Source organism: Sapajus apella, unplaced genomic scaffold (genome assembly GCF_009761245.1).
Source record: "Sapajus apella isolate SASKATOON/1434 unplaced genomic scaffold, GSC_monkey_1.0 scaffold15, whole genome shotgun sequence".
Taxonomy (NCBI): Eukaryota; Metazoa; Chordata; class Mammalia; order Primates; family Cebidae; genus Sapajus; species Sapajus apella.
The window spans coordinates 18805458-18831782 of record NW_022436955.1 but is presented as its reverse complement, the minus strand read 5'-3'; the positions used below and the strand labels follow the sequence as shown (position 1 = coordinate 18831782).

Sequence of the window (26325 nt, the reverse complement as noted above, 5' to 3'; positions counted from 1 at the left end):
CAAAAAAAAAAAAAAAAAAAAAGATAGACCCCAGAAAGGAATTTCCAATCCAAAACGTTTATGACCATTGTTAAGGATTGTAATTCATCTTGCCAAACCACAACCAGGAAAGACTGCTCATTTCTTCTCCCTGCAGCAGGGAGTTCTTGTTTAAGATCACATCACTGATTACAAGACCTTCAAATGCTTTATCCTCTTCAGATGCCTGGTCTCTGCCCTGTTATCTGTAAGGGGAAAATACCTTATTTATTTATTGAAACGTTTCATGTCTTTATCTGCTATGAAGCCTACGCCTCTTTCGGCCAAGGCTAGGGCAGGAAATGAGCAGGAGAGGCCGGGCGCGGTGGCCGGGTGGATCACGAGGTCAAGAGATCGAGACCATCCTGGTCAACATGGTGAAACCCCGTCTCTACTAAAAATACAAAAATTAGCTGGGCATGGTGGCGCACGCCTGTAGTCCCAGCTACTCGGGAGGCTGAGGCAGGAGAATTGCCTGAACCCAGGAGGCGGAGGTTGTGGTGAGCCAAGATCGCGCCATTGCACTCCAGCCTGGGTAACAAGAGGGAAACTCCTCTTCAAAAACAAAGTAGAATCTAAAAAAAAAAGGAAATGAGCAGGAGGAGGGGAACAGCTGCGGGTCCAGCTCCTAAGGCCACCTGGTCTCTCTGCCCCTCCCAGCTGGGACACTGCACGGAGTCCCTGTGTTATCCAGGTGCCTGGGTCTTGGCTTAGGGCTGAGGCTGGGGCATTGGGAAGGGTTTGGATTCCAAGTCACTTCGCTGTAAGGATGCCCCCCAAGGGCGAGGAGGGCCAAGATTAAGATTCTACTTCCTTCGCTAGGATCTTTGTCCAGGAGCTCCCTTTCTCTGGGAATTGGGCGGGGGGTAGGGTACGACGTTCATTTGTGGTCAGCTGGATGAGCGGTAACTCTGCCAGCGCCCTTCGACATCCTCGGCTAAACGGTGCGCCTCTCAGAGCCCAGCCCACCTGGGCCCTCTTGCCCTGCCTTCGGCCAGCGCCCCTCCCCCCGAGGCGTGGCCCCCCGGTCGGGGGTGGGGAGAGGGAGCCTAGGGCCAACCGGCTCCTTCCTTCCCCCACCGTCCTGGCTCCTGCCGGCCACCCAGGGACCGCAGCCACGTCTGAAAGCGCCTCATTGTGTGCGCTCAGGGCGAGCAGCACCGGGCAGCGCCGAGGGTTGTGGGCCGGCGCACAGGGAGTAGAGGGTGCGGGCGGCAGTGCCAGGCTCCGGAGGGGGCTCTGCGTCGAGTGCCTCCCTGTGGCAGCCCCAGGACACCCCCACCCTCCACATCCCATTCTGGGACGGCTGCCCTGTTCCCAGATTCGCTCTGCCTCGAGTCTCCAGGAGCTTCCAGTGGTTTGGTTCCCCTACTCCCATCCATGCCTCTTAGAGTCCCTTTCCTGGAGTCACGGGGTGTCCCGTCATAGTCTAGGGACCTTAAGGAGCAAGTCAGCCCTGCAGACCCTTCATTGAAGAGAAGGAGCTGGCTGTGCGGTGGAATTTGGAAGAGACGACGTCTGGGAGCCTTCGCTGAGCCCAGAGAGAGAGGCGTCCCACTCCCTGCCGCGGCAGGTCGGGCAGAGACGCCAAGCTTTGGGGTACGTTGTTTCTTCACTCTCCACACTTGGGTGGGCTGGGAACGGGACCAGTGGCACCGTTGGGGATGCTCCTCTGTCCTCACCGGAGACCTGGGTTGGCGGGAACAGCTGGAGGTGGCTTTTCCATCAGCAACGTGGAAAAGGCATCGCCGCTGCTGGCGCCGTTTTGGAAGTGTCTTGCTGAGGCTTCAGCTGAGCACGGGATCCTTACTGAGGCGGGGAGGCCGGGGAGACCCTTTTGTCTCTGCTTGGGTTTTAAAGGGCATGGCTTTCAAAAGCTCTCCAGGGGCTTTTTCCATAGAATTATTGAGAAACAGTAGCTTGGTGGGTTAATTTGGAACCAGACCCAGGGGAATTGGAGTCCTGCGTCACTGCTTCTGACGGCTTCATCTTGGGCTTCAGGACAGGCCCACTGGGCCTCAGGACAGGTGCCTAGGAAATGTCGACTTTCCTTTCTCCTCCCTCTTACACGGAGGTAAGGCAGTCGAGTTTCCCATTTTTGAGGATGGGAAAACTGAGGTCTGAAGAGCAGAAAGGACTTAGCTGACTTGAACCCACAAGCGAGTGGGCCGAGTACCAGGGCCTCAGAGAGCGGTGAGCTGCTGGGAGAGCCAGGGCTGGGCTCCTCTCCACCCTGGGAGGCCGGGGCTTTTCTGGCCTTTACAACAGAGTCAACTGGAGCACAGAGAGCCGGAGGGTGACCTGCTCAAAGTCACACCCCTCACTGGTAGTAGAGACAGGATTTGAACCCAGTCTGGCTTCAGAAGCCAGGCTTCTAGGGCCGGGTGCGGTGGCTCACGCCTATAATCCCAGAACTTTGGGAGACTGAGGCGGACAGATCACCTGAGGTCGGGAGTTCAAGACCAGCCTGGCCAACATGGTGAAACTCCCATCTCTACTACAAATACAAAAATTAGCTGGGCATGCTAGCAGATGCCTGTAATCCTAGCTACTAGGGAGGCTGAGGCAGAAGAATCACTTCAACCCAGGAGGCGGAGGTTGCAGTGAGCTGAGATCGTGCCACTGCACTCCAGCCTGGGCAACAGAGCAAGACTCCATATCAGAAAAAAAAGAAGTCAGGCTTCTAGCCATGACTCTCCAGCTTCCTCTGTTTTGTATGTCCTTGTGAGATTCCTGCCTGTGCCTGCCACATTCTGTTGCTGGGGCACTGGGGCACCTGAATCCAATAGGACCATTGTCCTCGGGTTTTCCTCATTTGAAGACTTTCCCTTGAATTCATAGACTATAATTCTATTCTATTCTGTGGCCCAGGAAGATTCCGGAACGTGCACTATGCACCAGACATTGTTCTGCTTTATAAATATTCGCTCACTCACTCTTTGAATCAAGCCCATGAGTTGAGGTTATATTGTCTCCCTGGGTTTACAGATTTTCTTTTAATCAAGCAGGCACAGAGAGAGTGAGTAACTTGCACAAGATCACAGAGTAAATGGTCAAGTGGGCTTCACACTCTTAATCGCAGCGCTCTATACCTACTGTCTTAATTGAGACAGAAAACATTCTGCTTCTAGTGTCTTGGGAGGCGAGATAGGTCTAGAAATGCATAAACAAGATTGGTCTGGGTAGTGACAATGGCATTAACAATTTCTCAATATTACCTGTTACTCAGTCAATATTGAGGTATATCTGATTACCTCTAGGGTATCTCCTGGCAGATATTTTTTCAAACCAGAATCCAGATAAGTTCCACATGTTGCATTTGACTGTGTGTTTTGAGTTCTTTTTTTACTTTTTTTCTTTTTTTGAAACAAGAGTCTCACTCTGTCACCCAGACTGGAGTGCAGTGGCTCGATCTCAGCTCCCTGCAGCCTTGGCCTCCCAGATTCCAGTAATTCTCCTGCCTCGGCCTACCGGGTAGCTGGGATTACAAGCACATGCCACAATGCCCAGCTAATTTTTGTGTATGTAGTAGAAACTGGGTTTCATCATGTTGGCCGGGCTGGTCTCGAACTCCTGACCTCAGGTGATTTGCCCTCCTTGACTTCCCAGAGTGCTGGGATTACAGGCGTGAGCCACCGCACTCAGCCTGAGTTATTTTCTTCTAAAATAGTCTATTCTTTTTTCTCTCTATGTCATTGATTTGGAAGAATGATTTACTTTTTGAAAATAAAGTAATTAAAATAAATGGTTAATAAACCAGAGAACATTCCAGATTATCCCTGTAATGAGAGGGCTCTGTCAGTAATTAGGGAAACAGGCGAAGGTGCTAAAAGCACAATCACACTCTATACCGAGCATGTGTTGCTGCAGAGGAGCAGTGGGGAGCCCTCAGACTTTATGGCCTCCAGCTGTAAAGTACTGTGATTTAGACTAAGTCAGGTGCTATGCGAATTGCAGTGTGAGAATCCCTAAAGCTCCCAACCAGGAAAAAGGGCTTGTGTGTTGCTATCTGCTCATCTGCTCCAAAATGCACTAGAGAGGTGGCTCTGAGCCAGGGAGGCTTGAGGCTCCCTTCCCAGGCTAATTAGAATTCAATTTGCAGTAGATTCTTGAAGGCAGATCTGTTTCCCCAGCAGCATCTGGGCTTTGTAGCCCCAGCCTACTGCCTCTGGGGGATGCCATGCAGCTGCATCACCAGGACTGGCAGAGGTGGCAGATGTGGCTGGGGATGGGGGGCCAGGCACGGCTTCAGCCACAGCCTGGCCCAGCCCATAGTCCTGGGGCTGAGAGTGTGCTTAGGAGCTTTGACACTTTTTAGTGCAGTAATTCATGCCTCTGACCTTCTCTGGCTAACTGGGTACTCAGGTCAGCTGGGAAATGGATTTGCAGGCTCCTGTCTCTCTGTAGTGACAGCTGGAGAAAGACAAACTCCACCTTAGCCTCCTTTAACCAACTAGAAATTTCTGATTTTATCATCATTGTAATAAAAGTCTAACGTAGACTGTCTGGAAAATGCAGCAAAGCACTAATAAGAAAAGAAATTACTGTAAACTGGCCATAGAAAAATAAACACCAAGCTTCAGTATGCATCTCCCACACTTTCTAATTTTTGAAAAATAATAGCTTTATTGAGATAGAATTCATGTACGTTAAAGTTTACATAATATATATATACACATATAAATACATTTTTTTAGATGGAGTTTCACTCTTGTCACCCAGACTGGAGTGCAGTGGTGTGATTTCAGCTCACTGCAAACTCTGCCTCCTGAGTGAGAGCAATTCTCATGCCTCTGTGTCTGCCTCCTGAGTACCTGGGATTACAGGTGCCTGCCACTATGACCGGCTAATTTTATTTACTGACTGATTGATTGATTGATTGTATTTTTAGTAGAGATGGGGTTTTATCGTGTTGGCCAGGCTGTTCTCAAACTCCTGACCTCAGTTGATCCACCCATCCAATCTAAAGTGCTGGGATTACAGGAGTGAACCACTGTGTCCAGCCCAAGGTTAATATTTTTAAAATGTTCAATTCACTGGTTTATAGTATATTCAGTGTTTTAACATTGAATATCAGTGCTTTCTTCCTTTTTATTGTGGAGAATCATCTACTGTGTGGTTATACCATATTTTGTTTATTCATCACCTGATAGACATTAGGGATGTCTCTCCTTTTTGGCTACTACGAATAATGCCGCTGTGAAAATTCATGAGCAAGTTTTCATGTGGGCTTATGTGTTCCGTTCACTTGGGTGTGTACCCAGGAGCGGTTCTGCTGCATCCTGTGATCTCTCTGTTTGACCTTTTGAGAAACCACCAAACTGTTTCTTTAGGAAATGCACCATGTGACATTCCCACTTTATGAGGATCCCCACGTCTCCATCATCTCAGCAACACTTGTAATTATTGTTATTATTATTTTTTAAGACAGGGTTTCACCATGTTGGCCAGGCTGGTCTTGAACTCCTGACCTCAGGTGATCCACCTGCCTCGGCCTCCCAAAGTGCTGAGATTACAGGCGTAAACCACCACGCCCGGCCAACTTGTAATTATTATAATTACCTTTAAAAAAAATTGTATTTATTTAGAAGCATTCAGAATGTCAACAAAACTGCAACTTTTTTTTTTTTTTTTTGCAATTACAGACTGGTATTCAGTTAACAGAACAACAATTATTTCGTATAAGCTTCATTACAGACAACTGAAGTTGAAAAAACTACCATCCCCATATATAACTAATTTGTGCTGTGCACTAACAAGAACCTGCTTTAAATTTCCATGCCAATTTACAACCCCCATACGGTACCAGGCAAGGTTAGTGGCTATTGAAAATACCACCAGGACAGGGCTACCTAAAGACACATTCGGTAGTGCATTAACTATCAAAAAAAGACACTGCACAATTTAAAAACATCTTACACAGCCTTACACTTTAATTTTTTTATTTAAAAGGAGTGAGTTGTGTACAGGGGGGTTAAATGCTTTATAGACAACAAAAAAAAACCTGCACTAGAACCAACTTATTCATCATCATCATCTTCTTCATCTTCCTCTTCCTCGTCTTCCGCCTCTTCCTTCTTTTTCTTGCTTTTTTCAGCCTTGACAGCTCCCTTTTTTGCTGCAGCAGGCTTTCCTTTAGCTCGATATGCAGCAGTGTCCTTTTCGTATTTTTCCTTCATCTTCGCGCTGCTTGTCATCTGCAGCAGTCACTCCACTTCTCTCCCAGTTTCTCCGCAACGTCACCAACGGACAGGCCAGGATGTTCTCCTTTGATTTTTGGGCGATACTCAGAGCAGAATAGGAAGAAGGCCGAAGGAGGCCTCTTGGGTGCAGTGGGATCCTTGAACTTCTTTTTTGTTCCCCTTTAGGAAGAATGTAGGTTTTCATTTCTCTCTCATAACGGGCCTTGTCCGCCTGTGCCATATCTTCCAATTTTCCATTCTCTTTAGCAGACATGGTCTTCCACCTCTCTGAGCACGTCTTAGAAAACTCTGAGAAGCTGACTGAAGCATCTGGGTGCTGCTTCTTCTGCTCCTCCCAACACGTGTGCACAAAAAATGCATATGATGACATTTCGCCTCTCGGCTTCATAGGATCTCCTTTGCCCATGTTTAGTTATATTTTCCTCAGCGAGGCACAGAGTCACCCAGTGCCCATCTGGCTCTCACTTGCCCCGGCGCTGTCTCTATGGAGCTCAATGTACTGCCTATAATTACCCTTTTGTAATTGTAACCTTCGTGGTGAGTGGAAAGTGATTTGCCATTGTGGTTTAATTCGCATTTCCCCACTGCCTGAAAATGTTGAGCTCCTTTTTCAGAGAAAAATCTTCTCATATCCTTTACTCATTTGAATTTTTTTCTTCACTCATTCTTAAATTTCTTTATATATTTATTTATTTTTTGAGTTGGAGTCTCACTCTGACACCCAGGCTGGAGTGCAGTGGCGCGATCTCAGCTCACTGCAAACTCCGCCTCCCAGGTTCAAGTGATTCTCCTGTCTTAGCCTCCCGAGTAGCTGGGATTATAGGCACATGCCACTGTGCCCAGCTAATTTTTTGTGTTTTAGTAGCGATGGGGTTTCACCGTGTTGCCCAGGCTGGTCTCAAACTCCTAAGTTCAGGCAATCCGCCCGCCTCAGCCTCCCAAAGTGCTAGGATTGCAGGCATGAGCCACCAGGTCCTGCCTACTTATTCTTATATATTTCTTCAATATGCTCATTCTTAAAAAACTAAATAGGATGTTTGCCTATTTCGTGTTGGGTTGTAAGAGCTCTTTTTAAATTCTGAGTACAAGCCCATTCTGTAGATATGATTTGCAACTATTTTCTCCCATCTGTGGGTGTTGTTTGATATTCATGTATTTTTAACACCCAGCCAACTGTGTGAAAAATACATGCACTTCAGAGAACACCCACAGATGGGAGAAACGCGTATGTGTATGTCAGCTTTGTTACTTGCAATTTCCACTTGACACCGCGTAGGAAAGAGCTCTAAAGTCATGTTGCTAGGCTTCCGATTATGACTCAGCAGCCACTGTGTGAATTCTTCAGCAAGTTCCTTTTCTTTTTTCCTTTTTTTTTTTTTTTTTTAAATTTTTGAGACAGAGTCTTGCTCTGTCACCCAGGCTGGAGTACCGTGGCCCAATCTCAGCTCACTGCAACCTCTGCCTCCAGGGCTCTAATGATTCTTCTGCCTTAGTCTCCCGAGTAGCTGGGATTATAGGTGCACACCACCATAGCCGGCTAATTTTTGTATTTTTAGCGGAGATGGGATTTCACCATATTGGCCAGGCTGGTCTTCAACTCCTTACCTCAGGTAATCCTCCCGACTCAGACTTCCAAAGTGCTGGGATTACCGGCATGAGACACCATACACCACCTCCCTTAATTTTTCTATGCCTCAGTTTCCTCATCTATAAAATAAGGATGATCATCAGGTCCGTGTCATAGGATTGCTGTAAGAATCAAATCAGAAAATGGATGGGAAAGGCTGGGCATGTAGGAAACCCTCCTAGATGGTGTTTGCAGGAGTTCCTTGTTCCTGCCCCCCATGAACACTCATCTCCCATCTTTCCTCCCTCCCTGCTTTATGTTTTATCTTATTTTCTGTTTTCTTTCTCTCTTCTTTCTTCCTCTTTCTTTTGCTCTTTTTAGCCTTCCCCCTTCCAAATGCCCAGGGCTGTACTAGAGCAGTTTGGCCCCTGTGGTAGTTCTTAATGCCTCGGAATCTGGTTTTTCCAGACTTTGGGATTTTTTTTTTTTTTTTGGAGACAGAGTTTTGCTCCTGTTGCCCAGACTGGAGTGCAGTGGTGCAGTCTTGGCTCACTGCAACCTTCACCTCCCGGATTCAAGTGATTCTTCTGCCTCAGCCTCTGGAGTAGCTGGGATTACAGGCGCTCGCCACCACACTGGTTAATTTTTGTATTTTTAGTAGAGATGGGGTTTTACCATGTTGGCTAGGCTGGTCTCAAACTCTTGATCTCAGGTGACCCACCTGCCTTGGCCTCCCAAAGCGCTGGGATTACAGGTGTGAGCCACCATGCCCAGCTGTCTTTGGGATGGCCTCCAGCCAGCTCTAAACAGAGCAATGTAAACCTGGGATCTATACCTAGCATTACGTTTTGTTCCTTTAGGTTCTATGAACAGGGCTGGGACAGGCTGGTAACAGGAAGTGTTGCTGTGCCTTGTTGTCGTTGTTTTGGTGAGGTTTTTTTTGTTTGCTTTTTGTTTTTGAGACGGAGTGTCACTCTGTTGCCAGGCTGAAGTGCAGTGGCGCAATCTCAGGTCACTGCAACCTCTGCCTCCTGGGTTCAAGGGATTCTCCTGCCTCTCATGTTGGCCAGGATGGTCTCCTGACCTCATGATCCGCCTGCCTGGGCCTCCCAAATTGCTGGTATTACAGTTGTGAGCCACTGCGGCCAGATTTTTTTTTTTTTTTTTTGAGACATTTTCATTTTTGTTGCCCAGGCTGTATGCAGTGGTACAATCTTGGCTCACTGCAACCTCCACCTCCCAGGTTCAACTGATTCTTTTACCCCAGCCTCTCAAGTAGTTGGGATTACAGGTGACTGCCACCATGCCTGGCTAATTTTTTTTTGTATTTTTAGTAGAGACAGGGTTTCACTATGCTGGCGAGGCTGGTCTCGAACTCCTGACCTCAGGTGATCCACCCGCCTTGGCCTCCCAAAGTGCTGGGATGACAGGTGTGAGCCACCACCCCTGGCCTGAAGCTGCTGTGTCGAGGGCAGGCAGAGCTTGGCTGGAAGTTAGTGCGTCTCAGAGACCCAGGATTCCTGGGCTTCAGGTCGACCCTGCTATGGAGAACTGCCTTGGGTTGGTTTTCCCATTTTGCTTTTTCCTATATTGCTTTCCCCACTTGCAAACAGGCATAACCATAGTTCTTCCTAGGTCTTTCAGGCCAAGAAAGGGCAGGGATATTTAGAAGATCCTGTGACTTTAAGGTGCTCGGCAGAAAGCTATGTGAGCTACTGGGGAATTTTTCTCCCTCTGGATGTGAACCACAGAGTATCTGATTGCAATTGGCTAATATTTATTCATGTCCTCTATTCATTCAGTGTTTGGGACAGTCCTTGAGATTCTTTACTTTTTATTGAAGTATGCCATTCATCAGAGTACAGCTCATGAAAGTTCTGCTTGGTGAACTTTCACAAATTGAACACACCCTTGTATTAGCACCCTCAAAGAGAAACATAGCAGGGGCAGCCCCCAGAAACTCTACCCCTGCACCCTTCCCACCTCACCCCACCAAAGGGCTCCACTGTCACTATCTAATCACCACTCTTGGGTGTAAGTGACAGAAACTCATCTCCCAGTGACTTAAGCTGAAACTGAATGCTTCCCCCAGCTCAGGGGTCCGTGGGTAAACCTTGCACAACTGCATCAAAATGCTTAGATGATGCTGTCAGCTTGCCTGTGAACTTTCTCTGCTGAGTTCTTTTCTGTGTTGACTTTATACCCAGGCAGTTTCCTCTTCCTTTGTGATGAAGAAATTCCAGGACTGCAGTTGAGCAGATGTCCCATTCCTAGGCCAGTAGTTCTGTGTGGGCTGGGGTGGTAGGGTCAGTGTGTGGAATATAGAGGCGAGCCTGTCTTGGGACACGTGACTGGATCAGCCCCATCTGAGCCACATGCACTTTTGAGTGGGTGAGGGTGGTTCCCTAGGAAAAAGCCTAGAGACTGTTGTCAGAAGGAAAAACAGGTACTGAGTGGACAGAACCAAGCAAGTCCAGTATACCTGGGCAGTGCCGATTCTCACACTGCTCTCTGGCGAACAGATGTTCACTTTAAAAAAAACCCCACAATCTCAAGGTCCTGGTTGCTCACAGGCAAGAGGGGAAGAAAAAAACAGTACAGGGCAGAGTGGGGCATGTCTGGACAGGCACAGAGGAGGCACCCGCAGGGGAGGCTGAGATGCCTCCCTGGGGAGTCTGGGCTGGGCACTCACAGCGTGGGGTGAGGGGGTTGGGAGAGCTGGAGTGGGGCTCTTTGATGAAAACTGATGATTCCCGGCCTTGTGAAGCCTGGGATGTGGGAGATGAGGTCGGAAAGCTGAAGGCTGCTGAACAGGAGAATGGCAGGATCCGATGTGTGGTATAGGCACCCCTGGGGGCAACTGTACAAGACGGACTGAAGGGAGGCCGGGTGGCAGCTTTGCCAGAATCCAGGAGAGAAGGATGTAGCCAGCACCAGCATGACCCCCCCACAGCTGGATGTCCAGGCCATCCACTGGGACGTCATCAGGTCCATTGACTGTCACATAGACAGGTGTGTCTTCAATGTCCTCAACTCGATTGTCAGCTCCACCAGGATTAGGATCCTGAGCACCGGCTTTCCTGGATTGAATCTTCTGCCGATCTTATCTTTTCTCTACTTTCCAACTTTATTTGTCATTTATGTTTTTTGTTCTACTTTTCACATCTTTTAAATTTTTCTTTCAAACTTTCTAATATCTAATACAATTAGCCCCAAGTAAAACTAAGGGAAACAAGCAAAAACAAGAAAGGAGGTGTACTCTTAGTCATTGATGTGCTTCAGCTGTGAGCTGGAGTGTTTTGCTGTGGTTTTAGGTTTTTGATTTTTTTTTTAGAGAAAGAAGGTCTCGCTCTGTTGCCCAGGCTAGTGAGCAATACAGCGATCATAACTTACTGCAACCTTGAACTCTGGGGCTTGAGGTCCTTCCACCTTGGCCTCCCAAAGTGCTGGGATGACAGGTGTGAACCACCGTGCCTGGCCTTGTGTGTAGTATTCTCAAGCGATGTGTAGTATTTTGACAAAAGTACATTTTAAAAAGAGTTAATATCAAAAAAACATTTCTGTGGCTTAAGGACCACTGCTTAGGGTGTTCCTGGGTACCAAAACGAGAGACAGAACTTTCTGTTCCCTTTCTGGCTTTTTGTACTTTTTAGTTCCACCCTCCTCCTGAAAAACATGTGATTATTTTCATTATCATTGTCATCACCATCAGCACCATTAACGACTTGTTGGAAATTTAAAGCAGAAGTGCTTCTGAGGTTGTGGGGCTGGAGAGGGCATCAGAGACAGCAAATATTACTGCCTTCTGTCTCAAAAAAGAAAGAAAAAAAGAAACATGGGCTGGCAATGAGCTCATCTGTACCTTTAGAATTGTTTTTTGTTTTGTTTTGTTTTTTTGAGATGGAATCTTGCTCTGTTGCCCAGGCTGGAGTACAATGGCACAATCTCAGCTCCCTGCAACCTCTGCCTCCTGGCTTCAGGCAGTTCTGCCTCAGCTTCCTGAGTAGCTGGGACTACAGGCATCCGCCACCACACCGGCTAATTTTTGTATTTTTAGTAAGAGACCGGGTTTTGCCTTGTTGGCCAGGCTGGTCTGGATCTCCTGACCTCAAGTGATCTGCCCTTCTTGGCCTCCCAAAGTGCTGGGATTACAGGCATGAGCCACTACACCCAGCTTAGAACTTGATACAACATCTTTGTGTTACCTTTTCCAAAAATTAAACATATAATAAATATGTGCCCCCCATAAAGAGAAAACTTTAGAGGGGAAGGAGATAGGCCTTTCAGGATGGGAAAGTTCAGTGGACAAAGGCTTAGGAGTGCCACATGCACCACAGAACCTGCAGGGAGAGTCTGCTTCTTGGATTTATATATAAATTATTATTTTCATCATCATTATCACCATCATCACCATTAATGACTTGTTGGAAGATTTTTTGTTTGTTTGTTTGGTTATTTTTTTTGAGATGGAGTCTTGTTCTGTCACCCAGGCTGGAGTGCAGTGGCACAATCTCTGCTCACTGTAACCTCTGCCTCCAGATTCAAGCAATTCTCCTGTCTCAGCCTCCTGAGGAGCTGGGACTACAGGTGCCTACCACCACACCTGGCTAATTTTTGTGTTTTTTTTTTTTTTTTTTTTTTTGAGACAGAGTTTCGCTCTTGTTGCCCAGACTGGAGTGCAATGGCACAATCTCGGCTCACCGCAACCTCTGCCTCCTGGGTTCAAGCAATTCTCCTGCCTCAGCCTCCCGAGTAGCTGGGATTACAGGCACGCACCATCATGCCCAGCTAATTTTTGTATTTTTAGTAGAGACGGGGTTTCACCTTGTTGACCAGGATGGTCTCCATCTCTTGACCTCCTGATCCACCCGCCTCGGCCTCCCAAAGTGCTGGGATTATAGGCATGAGCCACCGCGCCCGGCCAATTTTTGTGTTTTTAATAGAGACAGGGTTTCACCATATTGGTCAAGCTGGTCTCGAACTCCTGACCTTAGGTGATCCACCTGCCTTAGCCTCCCAAAGTGCTGGGATTACAGGCATGAACTATCCTATGCTCAGCCTATTTATTTATTTATTTATTATTATTATTATTTTTTGAGACAGGGTCTCACACTATTGCCCAGGCTGTAGTACAGTGGCACAATCTCTGCTTACTGCAGCCTCTGCCTCCCAGGCTCAAGCAATCCTCCCACCTCAGCCTCCTGAGTACCTGGGACTACAGTTAGACACCACTGCACCGGGCTAATTTTTGTGTTTTTAGTAGAGATCGTGTTTGGCCATGATTCCCAGGCTGGTTTGGAGCTCCTGGGCTCAAGTAATTTGCCTGCCTAAGCCTCCCAAAGTGCCGTGATAACAGGTATGAACTACTGCACCCAGCTGGCTCTTGGATTTAAGCCCCTGCCCTGCCTCTTTCTCACTGGGTATTCATATATCTGAGCCCCGCTGCTTCAATTAAAACGGACAGGGATGGTCATCGCTGCCTCCTAGGGACTTGGGATGATAACATTTAATCATGAAGACAAGAGTACCTCTCCTGACTGGTTCTCCCTAATGTTGAACCCTTGGCCCAAATGGCCACTGTGCTGAACATAAGGCTTCTATCAGAAAGCTCCCAGCTAGGAACTGGTCTTCTGGAGACTCTGTGGCATAGGATGGTTCAACCACCTTCCTAGTTCTTGAGTTTCAATGGTAGGTTATCACAGTAGTTCCTACAGTGCATGAGTCCCTTAAGAAGACCCCCAGCTTTCCTGGAACACAGGTAATAAACACCTTGGCTTGAGGTCAAGATCCTACCCAGGCAAGGGCTGGGCTGGCAGGGCAACCGTGTTTGGCACAGAGCAGCAGGGTCCTGCACTCTGCAGGGAGCAATCACAGGTGGGAGAGGCCCACAGCCTGGGATCAGAGGTGCCAGGAGCTTAGGAACAGGAGCCCTGGGGTCCCAGCTTTCCCATTGTGTCTGCAAACCTTGAGTCCTTCCCCTGAAAAATGACATCATCATGCCCACCTCAGGGCTCATTGAGTAAATCAACCAGTGGACTTGAAGCACCTAGCACTTGTGATCATCAAAGTTAGCAAATATGAGTTCCCTTCTCCTCCGGCGCCGCATTGCCAGGGAGCCAACCATCATCAGCCCACTGGCACTAGAGGATCACTGATCATGAGCAGAGCAGATGAGTGGCTACTCTCCTCGTCTTCCAGGTTTTCCCAGAGTGGGCATGGGATCTGGAGTTGGCTAGTGACAGAGCTGTTGGGCATCCTCCACCCACCCCTGTTGCTTCCTGATGAGGGGAAGAGGCAGAGATGGGATCTGCTCTCGTTAGACCCTGGCTTATCTCAGTGGTGACCTGGACAGGGGAGGGGAAGGCAGGGAGCAAAGGATGCAGGAGCAAGGAGGAAACTTCCAGACCCCTCACTTCCAAAGTCACCTAGCCTTGAGATTATTGCAGAAGCATCAGGTGCAAAGAGCAGAGCACTTTGGGACCTTGGAATGCGGGAGGCGGCTCCGTGTTCCTTCCACCCTGTGAGACGTGAGTGACATTCACTTTCTTTTTTTTTTTTTTTTGAGACGGAGTTTCACTCATGTTACCCAGGCTGGAGTGCAATGGCGCGATCTCGGCTCACCGCAACCTCCACCTCCTGGGTTCAGGCAATTCTCCTGCCTCAGCCTCCTGAGTAGCCGGGATTACAGGCACGCACCACCATGCCCAGCTAATTTTTTGTATTTTTAGTAGAGACGGGGTTTCACCATGTTGACCGGGATGGTCTTGATCTCTTGACCTCGTGATCCACCCGCCTCAGCCTCCCAAAGTGCTGGGATTACAGGCGTGACATTCTTAAGGTCCACCAAAGGGCTGGTGGTTGGAGGCCAGAGGATGGCCTGGGAGTTACTGAAATTGGAAATGGAGGTGGCCTGTGGGTGTCTCCTCTTGGGGGAGACTCCCCAGGGGGAGGGGTTCCTCCTTTCTAGATGTAGCTGAGCACAGGGACAATAACAGTGATGGACGCATGTGTGTAAGAAATGCTTCCCCAGGCCCTCTCTTCATAGATATTTGCAGGAGCATCTCTCACAATGGCTCTGAGAGGTTAAATGTTGCAAATCCCATTCTACAGAGACGGCAATTGAGCCTCAGAGAAGTTATGTCGCGTTTAGGGGTATGTTCCCCTGTAGAGTGTGACTGTCTCCCTCCTGCTTTACTAGGTGCTAAGGACCCTCCAAGCATCTCCCATGGAGTTGTGATCAGCATTGCAGCACTCCCAGCAGCCCTGGGCAGTGGTGAGTCCCCTCAGCTGGCCGGGACAGTACTCTGCTGTCACCTCTCTGCTTCTCTGGCTCCATCCTAGCTCCCCATCAACTGGTCTCCTTGCAAACCCTCAGGGGTCCAGGACACCCTCCGTCAGGAGTCCATGCTGCCTTCAGCACTTCACTCCCCACCAGTGATGTCAGCACTTGGTGTTCTTTGTCCGCTTTGTCTGTTCGCTCATTTTTTTTGTTTCTGAGACAGAGTCTCACTCTGTTTCCCAGGCTGGAATGCAGTGGTGCCATCTCAGCTCACTGCAACCTCCACCTCCAGGTTCAAGCGATTCTCATGCCTCAGCCTCCTGAGTAGCCAGGATTACAGGTATGTGCAACCACACCCAGCTAATTTTTATATTTTTAGTAGAGATGGGGTTTCTCCATATTGGTCAGGCTGATCTTGAACTTCTGACCTCAGGTGATCTGCCCACCTTGGCCTCCCAAAGTGCTGAGATTACAGGCATGAGCCCCCACACCCAGCCATACGTTTCTATTTTTTTTTTTTTTTTTTTGAGACAGAGTTTCACTCTTGTTACCCAGACTGGAGTGCAATGGCGCGATCTCGGCTCACCGCAACCTCCGCCTCCTGGGTTCAGGCAATTCTCTTGCCTCAGCCTCCTGAGAAGCTGGGATTACAGGCACGCGCCACCATGCCCAGCTAATTTTTTGTAGTTTTGGTAGAGATGGGGTTTCACCATGTTGACCAGGATGGTCTTGATCTCTTGACCTCGTGATCCACCCGCCTCGGCCTCCCAAAGTGCTAGGATTACAGGCGTGAGCCACCGCGCCCGGCCCCTATTTTTTTTTTTTTTTAATCATACAGTGTGGAATCACACACTGTAGCAAGTGCATGCCTCAGTTAGGGGCAGGACTACCTGTCCCTCCTGTCCATCCAGGATATTCAAACATGTTCCCATTTTCCAGTAATCCACCCAAATCCTGTGTTATGTGCTGGTACCATCCCCTTTTACAGATGGGTAAACTGAGTCACAGGGTGATCCAATATTTGGTTCTAGATCACAGGTTATGTATGTCAGTGTAGTGTGGAAAGTTAAAAAACTAAGGAGGCTGGGTGCCATGTCTTATGCCTGTAATTCCAGCACTTTGGGAGGCTGAGGTGGGCAGATCACCTGAGGTCAGGAGTTGGAGACCAGCAGCCTGACCAACATGAAGAAACCCCATCTCTACTAAAAATACAAAATTAGCTGGATGTGGTGGTGCACCCCTGTAATCCCAGCTACTTGGGAGGCTAAGGCAGGAGAATCACTTAAACCCAGGAGGCAGAGGTTGTGGGGAGCCGAGATCACGCCATTGCATTCCAGCCTGGGCAACAAGAGCAAAACTCCATCTCAACAACAGAGGGGAAAAAAAAAGGAAAAAGATCACAGGCTGCTGCGGAAGAGCCTCAGGGAAACGCACCACCACACCCAGCTAATTTTTGTATTTTTAGTAGAGATGGGGTTTCTCCACGTTGGTCAGACTGGTCTCGAACTCCTGACCTCATGATCCACCCACCTCGGCCTCCCAAAGTGCTGAGATTACAGAAGTGAGCCCCTGTACCCGGCCATACCTGTCTATGGTGCCATGACATCCACCAGAGCGCCCATCAGCTCAACCTAAAAGAGTTTCCTCACAGGAATTCTTAAGCAAAAGACAGGAATTCTGTTTGAAATATATTTCCCCTGCCGGGCGCGGTGGCTCAAGCCTGTAATCCCAGCACTTAGGGAGGCTGAGGCGGGTGGATCACGAGGTCAAGAGATCGAGACCATCCTGGTCAACATGGTGAAACCCCGTCTCCACTAAAAATACAAAACATTAGCTGGGCATGGTGGCGCGTGCCTGTAATCCCAGCTACTCAGGAGGCTGAGGCAGGAGAATTGCCTGAACCCAGGAGGCGGAGGTTGCGTTGAGCCGAGATGGAGCCATTGCACTCCAGCCTGGGTAACAAGAGTGAAACTCCGTCTCAAAAAAAAAAAAAAAAAGAAAAAAGAAATGTATTTCCCTCTCCAGATAGACAGTGGTAGTGTGGGTAGATAACTAAGAAGGTAGGACTCATATACAAACAGATTTCCCACCGCATTCTGCATTTGTACTTTTGCTCTCAGCTAAACTGGATCCTGAGTTATGTCTTAAGGCCACATATCCGGGAGAGCGCCCCACTGAGACCATCCTGTTCTTGGGAGGCTGAGGTCTGGTGGTTGAATCTGCTCCCTGCAGGCACTGGGCAGTAGCTGGGGCGCGGGAAGGGTGTGCAGGCTGTAGCACCTAACCGCTGCGCTCTCCTCCCTAAGGGCCCCGGCAGTCAGCATGTGGCTGCCGCGCGTTTCCAGCACAGCAGTGACCGCACTCCTCCTGGCGCAGACCTTCCTCCTCCTCTTTCTGATCTCCCGGCCAGGGCCCTCAACCCGAGCGTGCGGTGAGGAGCGCGTGCACGTGCTGGTGCTGTCTTCGTGGCGTTCGGGTTCGTCCTTTGTCGGCCAGCTCTTCAGCCAGCACCCTGACGTCTTCTACCTGATGGAGCCTGCATGGCACGTGTGGACCACCCTGTCACAGGGCAGCGCCGCAACGCTGCACATGGCCGTGCGCGACCTGGTGCGCTCCGTCTTCCTGTGTGACATGGATGTGTTTGATGCCTATCTGCCTTGGCGACGCAACCTGTCCGACCTCTTCCAGTGGGCCGTGAGCCGCGCATTGTGCTCGCCACCCGCCTGTAGCGCCTTCCCCCGAGGCGCCATCAGCAGTGAGGCCGTGTGCAAGCCGCTGTGCGCGCGGAGGCCCTTCAGCCTGGCCCAGGAGGCCTGCCGCTCCTACAGCCACGTGGTGCTCAAGGAGGTGCGCTTCTTCAACCTGCAGGTGCTCTACCCGCTGCTCAGTGACCCGGCGCTCAACCTGCGCATTGTGCACCTGGTGCGCGACCCGCGGGCTGTGCTGCGCTCCCGGGAGGCGGCGGCCAAGGCTCTGGCGCGCGACAACGGCATCGTGCTGGGCACCAATGGCACGTGGGTGGAGGCCGACCCTGGCCTGCGGGTGGTGCGTGAGGTGTGCCGTAGCCAAGTCCGCATCGCTGAAGCCGCCACACTCAAGCCGCCACCCTTCCTGCGTGGCCGCTACCGCCTGGTGCGCTTCGAAGACCTGGCGCGGGAGCCACTGGCAGAGATCCGGGCACTCTACGCCTTCACCGGCCTGAGTCTCACGCCACAGCTTGAGGCCTGGATCCACAACATCACCCATGGATCTGGACCTGGTGCGCTTCGCGAAGCCTTCAAGACTTCGTCCAGGAATGCGCTCAATGTCTCCCAGGCCTGGCGCCGCACGCTGCCCTTCGCCAAGATCCGCCGCGTGCAGGAACTGTGCACTGGTGCTCTGCAGCTGCTGGGCTACCGGCCCGTGTACTCTGAGGATGAGCAGCGCGACCTCGACCTGGATCTGGTGCTGCCACGAGGCCTGAACAGCTTCATCTGGGCGTCGTCCACTGCCTCGCACCCCCGGCATTAATGGAGGCCACAGTTGTAGAGGTCACCAGGCCTGGAGTGGGGAGTGCATTGTGCAGAGGTGGCTGGGGTGCACGGAGAAGCAGGTCCCTATATTGACCAAGGAGCTCGTGATCCCCCCATGAAGTAGGCAAGGACTGCCTGTTTCTTTCCACATTCTCGGTTTTCCTTTGAGTCCTCTGGAGCTGCCTTTTCATCAGGTGCACTCTTCGTGGACAGCAACTCTTGCCCCTACCTCTTCTGGGCACAGAGAGTGCATTCAGATGACTTAGCTCCCACTCAAGGGCTTTCTTCCTCTTTAACTTTCTCCTTCTGGGGACACATCCTGCAGCAGCTGAGGGGGAGCCCTCGCACTGGCTGGGAGTGGAGAGGCACGGTGGTGATATGGCTGCGACAGTCTGTACATCACATCCACAGGCACACATGCAAGCTTGGCCAAACTCAGAAGTGAAAGGACTTGTCCAAAATCACATGGTTAGAAGGAGGATGAAGGGAGGAGAGAGCTTTTTCTCTGGGGCTCCAGTGGAGAGGAGAGAACCTGCCTCCTGGGTGAGAAGGGTCAGATTTTCCCATTTTAATTGCTTTAGGGAAGAGCAGGCAGAGTCATGGCCAGGGACACAGCTGAGCGATAGAGGAGGCTGTGAATGCCGAGACCAGAGCTTGTCATACTGGACAAGCCTGGAGGGAGGCAGTAAGTGGGAAAGGTGAGAAGGGGCTGGGGAGGCCTGGGCAGCAAGCCAGGCATAGGGCCTGGCAGAGCAAGAGAGGGGCAGCAGGATCAGTGCCTGGAAGGCAGGGGCGGCCAGTCGGTCATGGGGAGTGGAACTCATCAGGCTTGCTGAGAGGTTGGAAGAGAAATGGCTCTGGGCTGGATCTGTCTTCCATTGGTTCTTCTGGGCCAGGCCTTGGAGGAGAGCAGAGGAAGATCCCTGCCTGCGAGCCACATCACCTAGCTCTGGCGGCAAAGGGGCTTAGTAAAGGGATGCTGGATGTGTAAAGGGCTTAGTCCCGAGCTCAGGAAATGAGAGCTCAAAAAAGCAAAAAAACAAAAAAACCCACCATTGTTTCAGGAGTGAGTTGTCTATCCTGAGAGTGGTGCCTTTTAAATGCAGGAGTTCATTCTCTGTCTTTCTCTTGCCCTCACTTTGCCCTTCCACCATATGATGCCTTGCACCTTGCTAGGACACAGCAAGAAGGTTCTTGCTAGATGCTGGCTCCTTGATCTTGGGCTTCCCAGCCTCCAGAACTGTAAGCCAATATACTTGTATTTATTATAAATGACCCATGCTGGGTTTGGTGGCTCACGCGTGTGATCTCAGTACTTTATAAGACTGAGAATACATTCAAGGATCACTTGAAATCAGGCATTCAAGACCAGCCTGGGCAACATAGTGAGACCCCATCTCTACAAAGTTAAATTAGTGGGAAATGGTGTCATGCACCTGTAGTCGTAGCTACTTGGGAGGCTAAGGTGGTAGGATTGCTTGAGCCCAGGAGGTTGAGGCTACAGTGAACCATGATCATGCTGGTGCACTCCAGCCTGGGTGACAGAGCAAGACCCCATTTCTAAATGACCCCATCTGTGGTATTCTGTTACAGCAAAATGGATTGAGAGACTCTTTAATGAAAGACAGATTCACAGAGAAAAACAGTTTTTTGTTTGCTTTTGGTTTTTTTTGAGCAGTCTTTCTTTTGTCCCCCAGGCTGGAGTGCAGTGGCACGATCTTGGCATGCTGCAACCTCCACCTCCCAGGTTAAAGCAACTCTCCTGCCCCAGCCTCCAGAATAGCTGGGATTACAGGTGTGCACCACCATGCACCCGCTAATATTTTTGTATTTTTAGTACAGACAGGGTTTTACCATGTCGATCAGGCTGGTCTGGAACCCCTGTCCTCAGATGATCCACCTGACTCAGCCTCCCAAAGTACTGGGATTACAAGTATGAGCCACTGGGCACGGCGGAGGAAAACTGTTGATTTATTTTGAGATGGAGTTTTGCTCTTTCGCTCAGGCTGGAGGGAAGTGGTGCGGTCTCAGCTCACTGCAAACTCTGCCTCCCAGTTCAAGTGATCTCCTGCCTCAGCCTCCCCAGTAGCTGGGACTATAGACGCCCTCCACCACAGCCGGCTAATTTTTGTATTTTTTCTAGAGACGGGGTTTCACCATGTTGGCCAGGCTGGTCTTGAACTCCTGACCTCAGGTGATCCACCCACCTTGGCCTCCCAAAGTGCTGGGATTACAGGCATGAGCCACCATGCCCTGTGAAAAAGTTTATTAAAACAGACAGCTGACATCACTCAGGATAAGACTCAACACAGTTATGCCTTGGAACACAGTCTTACACAGCATTAAAAAAAAAAAGACAGTACATTTGTAGAGAAATGACTGGACCAAGGATAACAGTTTTAGGCTTCCAAGGGTGGGAAACTATAGGATGGTAAATATCCGAGAGGAAGCTATTGCAGCAGGATTTGTCTGCAGTGCCTCTGGAACTGCCTCTGGCGGGGTTAAGAGTTGTCTCCAGGCAAGGAGAATTTATACCGTGCCTTTAGGCAGAAGAAGGGAGGGAAACCTGACCTTTTTCTGCACCTTCTGCTTGTTAACTGCCTTCAGCTGAAAATCATTTGTATGTGAAAGAGGCATAATCTGGATCGCCCCTCTGCTTTCTTCCACCTAAAGAAACTGCATGCTGCTCCTTTGCTTCAGACCTCTTCCTCCACCACAGAGAAAGCCCAGGCCAGCCTGCCGGACAAGCAGGGACCATGAGAAGGAGAGTTCAGGTGTCCAAAGCCTAGACCAGCTAGCCCCTCACCAGCCCCAGCTGATCAGCACGTGGCCACTTCTGTTACCTTCTACTGGCCAAAGTGAGTCCAGGGCTCACCCAGATTCAGAGGCTGAGAAACAGTATGCCGCTTGGGAGAAGTAGCTATAGAGACACATGAACAAGATCAGCTGAGCCCAGCACTGCGGGCCAAGTCAAAGACTTTAGGAGCAATAAAAGTGCTTATTATGTTTCAATCATTTGAGTGTTGGGGTGGTTTGTTACGTAGCATTGCCTGACCGATACAGTTGAAAACAGAGGGCTCCGGGCACCTGTAGCTTCCAACTTTCCATCAGGGTCCAGTCTGTGCCTCCCTGCTGGTAGGGCTGGAATTAGTCTCTTCTTACCTGTAGGCCCTGTGATGCAGCTGGAAGTGTCTAGGCCCAGCAGTCACCCACAATTAGGGGCAGGCATGCTTGTTGCCTCTGCTGTGGGTGTGAGAGCTCAGGAGAGGGGCAATCGAAGCCCGAGATGGGCTGATGAGGGCCTGGAATAGGTCAGAGACTCACCGAGATCACACCACTGCACTCCAGCTTGGGCAACAGAGTGAGACTCTGTCTCAAACAAACAGAAAATAAAACCAGAGCTAAAGTCTTGATGAAATGGAAAGGATTGGGCAACTATATATTTTTCCAAGATGGCAATTCATTCCAGCCAATCGAGCATTTTCTCTCTAGTGGGTAAGACCAGAAAACCTGGCCTGTTCTGCAAATCTTGTGTGATTCTGATCCCAGTCCTCAAGAACTCCACTCATTCATTCAACACACATTATGGGTTGAGCACCAACCAGGCACTGGGCTGTTGTAGGAGCTGGAGATAGAGCAAGGACCAAGACAGACAAAAAGCAAAAACCCCTGCCCTAGGCTGGGCATAGTGGCTCACGCCTATAATCCCAGCACTTTGGGAGGCTGAGGCAGGTGGATCATGTGAGGTCTGGAGTTCAAGACCCTGGGCAACATGGTGAAACCCCATCTCTACTAAAAATACAAAAGTTGGCTGGGTGTGGTGCTGCACACCTGTAATCCCAGCTACTCAGGAAGCTGAGGCAAGAGAATTGCTTGAAACTGGGAGGCGGTGGTTGCAGTGAGCTGAGATGGCACCACTGCACTCCAGCCTGGGCAACAGAGCAATACTCCATCTCACACACAAAAAAACCCTGCCCTTCGGGAACTTGCATTCTGATGGTGGGGCGAGAGCTAATGAATGATGAGTGTCATAAATAACTACATTATTTTGCATATTAGAGAGTGCCAAGGATTAAGGTGAAGAAGGTTCCGGGGATTAGGAATGTATGTGGGTGGGGGTGTGAGTTGTAATTTTTTTTTTTTTTTTTTTTTAAGACAGAGTCTTGTTCCGTCGCCAGGCTGGAGTGCAGTGGCATGATCATGGCTCACTGCAGTCTCGGCCTCCTGGGTTCAAGCAATTTTCCTGCCTCAGCCTCCAGAGTAGCTGGGACCACAGGCGCGCACCACCACACCCAGCTAATTTTTGTATTTTTAGTAGAGACGGAGTTTCACCATGTTGGCTAGGATGGTCTCAATCTCCTGACCTCATGATCCGCCTGCCTCGGCCTCCCAAAGTGCTGGGATTACAGGCTTGAGCCACTGCGTGGTGTGAGTTATAATTTTTAATGGGGTGATCAGGGTAGGTCGCAGTGAGAAAGTGACATTTGAGTGAAGTTTTAAAGGAGGCGAGAGAGTATCTCAGGGGCAATCATGGGTAGCCTGTCAGGGAAGAGGAAAGAGTTAGTTAACACAGAAGCCCTACGGATGGGAGGCATCTGGCTTGGAAGAGCAGCAAGGGGCCAGGAGGTCTGATGTGATGGCCCCAAGACGGAGTGCCAGGAGATGAGGTCAGCAGATATGGAGAGGAGTCAGGTCACAGAGGGCCTTGGAGGCCTTCAGGAGGACCTTGGCTTTACTTGGTGTTAAATGGAGGGCGTCCAAGGCCACTCTTGTCCTATTATGTCCCATGGGTAAATAAGTAAAGAGATATAAATATATACATGTGTAATATGTCAGGTACCAAAAATAATAGGACAAGTACCCAGTTAAATAAATATTTTGTTATAATTTCACTGCATGTGTTAATATCCTGAGTAAGTATAGTGTTACTTTCGCAAGTATCTGAGTTTGGTTTAACTGAATCACACTGTGGTCTTCTGCAACTTAGGTCTCCCCTTCAAGTTTGTGGAATTTTTTTTTTTTTTTGGGAGTTGGAGTCTTACTCTGTCACCAGGTTGGAGTGCAGTGGCGAGATCTCCACTCACGGCAACCTCCGCCTCCTAGGCTCAAGCAATTCTCCTGCTTGAACCTAGCTAGCTTGAACCTCCTAGCTTGAACCTACCTCCTGAGTAGCTACGATTATAGGTGTGTGTTACCATGCCTGGCTGATTTTTGTATTTTTAGTAGAGACGGGGTTTCACCACGTTGGCCAGGCTGGTCTTGAATTCCTGACCTTGTGATCCCCCCGCCTCAGCCTCCCACAGTGCTGGAATTACAGGAGTGAGCCACTGTACCCAGCTGGTTTTTTTGTTTGTTTGTTTGACACAGAGTGTTGCTCTGTTACCCAGGCTGCAGTGCAGTGGTGCGATCTTGGCTCACTGCAATCTTGAACCTCCTGGGTTCAAGTGATCCTTGTGCCTCAGCCTCCCAAGTAGTTGAGATTACAGGTGTGCACCACCACGCCCAGATAACTTTTTGTATTTTTAGTAGAGACCGGGTTTCACCATGTTGGCCAGGCTGGTCTCGAACTCCTGAGCTCAATGATCCACCCACCTCAGCCTCCCACAGTGGTAGGATCACAGGTGTGACCCCCTCCGCCTGGCCTCTCCCTCAATTTTGTATTTCTGGGATTCATCATGTTGCTCTTCAGTGTTACATCATTTATTTTCACTACTTTAAAGGAGTTTATTGGAAATCATACCACAGTTTTATCTATCCTCCCAAAGTGCTGGGATTACACGTGTGAGCCACTGCACCCAGCCAAAATACTGGCTTCCTTCTTAACCTGGTCATTAAAATGTTGAACCATTTTGTCTACAGCTTGAAGGCAATTCCCTTACTCTTCCTGAGACACCCTTTCTGTTTTATTCTGGACAGATGGCTGCTAGGACTGTTGCACAGAAGTCAGTCTAACACTCCTGGTTAAGTCCACCATTTCTTGCATTGCACATGTTTCTCTCTCTTGGTTAATGCTCTTTAACTTTGCTGGACCCAATCCTCAGCTTCCTTAGAAAGGACCCATCAATCTGCAGCCAATTAAGCTGACTGGGTTCCTTTCCTTGTGGTGGCCCACTGTGCAATGGCTGCAAACAGCATCTTCCTTGGTAGTGTAATGCAGACTGTTTCTTGTATAGGTTGCTCTAAGGGATCTTGGAGACAGGCCTTTCACATGTACGTTCATGTCTCTGACCTTGCACTTGCCCAGTGGTTCATGTCTCTGACCTTGCACTTGCCCATTGTAGGCTCTGAACAGGCATGCGAGGTGCCTTTGGAAAGCCCCAGGGCAGTGTGTTTGGAGTTCACACTGGCCAAGTTACCAGGTCCATCCGCACCAAGCTGCAGAACAAGGAGCATGTGATGGAGGCCCTGCACAGGCTCATGTTCCCTGGCCACCAGAAGATCCACACCTCAAAGAAGTGAGGCTTCACCAAGTTCAATGCTGATGAATTTGAAGACATGGTAGCTGAGAAGTGGCTCATCCCCGATAGCTATGGGGTTAAGTGCATCCCTAGTCGTGGCCCTCTGGACAAGTGGCGGGACCTGCAGTCATGAGGGCTTCCACTGTGCTGCCTCCTCTTAATATGAATCAATAAATCCTACTTCCTGTCCGAAAAAAAAAAAAAAGAGAGAGAGAGAAAGAAAGAAAGGACCCATGAAACCTACATGTTCTGAGCCTGGCAAGGCTAAATGTCTTTTTTAAACCTGTTAGCGGCCAGGCATGGGGTCTCACGCCTGTAATCCCAGCACTTTGGGATGAGGTGGGTGGATCACAAGGTCAGGAGTTCAAGACCAGCTTGGCCGAGATGGTGAAAGCCCATCTCTACAAAAAATACAAACATTACCTGGGTGTGGTGGTGGGTGCCTGCAATCCCAGATACTCGGGAGGCTGAGGCAGAGAACTGCTTGAACCCAGGTGGCGGAGGCTGCAGTGAGCTGAGATTGAACCATTACACTCCAGCCTGGGCGACAGAGGAAGACTCTGACTCAAAAACAAAAAAAAACTGTCAATTCATAATTGGACTGAAGATAGAATTATAAATTCAAAATAATGTTTTCTAATGTAATACATAATTGATTATGTAACCCTACAATAATTGGTGTTTTCCACCTCTAATAGACACTGCTACTCTGGGAAATGTACCAAAAAGACAGCATGGTTAAAGGTCAGTATTTCATGACCCTTTTTATACTTTCTATTTTTATTTTAGATAGGTTTCTTGGTTGATAGGTTTATTTTAGATAGGTTTCAACTGCAGTGGTAGGGAACTGGCATGGGGAAGCTTCCAAAACAGAGGCTTCAGGAGAGAATTCTTTTTTTTTTTTTTTTTTGAGATAGAATCTGATTCTGTCACCGAGGCTGGAGTGCCATGGTGCCATCTTGGCTCACTGCAACCTCTGCCTCCCGGGTTCAAGCGATTCTCCTGCCTCAGCCTCTTGAGTAGCTATGATTACAGACACCCGCCAGCACACCTGGCAAATTTTTGTATTTTTAGTAGAGATGGGGTTTCACCATGTTGACCAGGCTGGTCTCGAACTCTTGACCTGGTGATCTGCCAACCTTGGCCTCCTAAAGTGCTGGGATTACAGACATGAGCCACCATGCTCAGTGAGATTTCTTACTTCTAACTTTTTCTTCTTGTTTTATTTATTTCACTTTTTCTTTCGTTCTTTGTTATGATTAATTTGGTAGAGCAACACCATTTATTT

The 26325-nt window shown here is 49.3% G+C and overlaps 1 protein-coding gene, 1 long non-coding RNA gene, 1 other non-coding gene and 1 pseudogene across 3 annotated transcripts in view; 3 read left to right on the top strand and 1 right to left on the bottom strand.

The window, feature by feature from the left end:
- LOC116555651 overlaps positions 1-262 on the top strand; it is a 9115-nt gene extending 8853 nt beyond the window's left edge. The window contains exon 2 of the long non-coding RNA XR_004270612.1: positions 28-262. This is a non-coding gene — a long non-coding RNA (uncharacterized LOC116555651). The remainder of the gene's footprint in view (positions 1-27) is intronic.
- A 370-nt stretch (positions 263-632) lies between these two features.
- On the top strand, positions 633-19617 carry CHST6 (carbohydrate sulfotransferase 6). The gene is made up of 3 exons (XM_032284478.1): positions 633-1617; positions 14987-15061; positions 17374-19617. The coding sequence occupies exon 3, from the start codon at positions 17390-17392 to the stop codon at positions 18575-18577; it is 1188 nt and encodes a 395-aa protein (XP_032140369.1). The 5' UTR covers positions 633-1617; positions 14987-15061; positions 17374-17389; the 3' UTR covers positions 18578-19617.
- LOC116555646 lies at positions 5603-6855 on the bottom strand (annotated as a pseudogene).
- Positions 19618-24644: 5027 nt separating the features above from the next.
- LOC116555907 lies at positions 24645-24780 on the top strand. The gene has a single exon (XR_004270744.1). It is a non-coding gene; the product is annotated as a small nucleolar RNA SNORA70 (small nucleolar RNA).
- The last annotated feature ends 1545 nt before the right edge of the window (positions 24781-26325 follow it).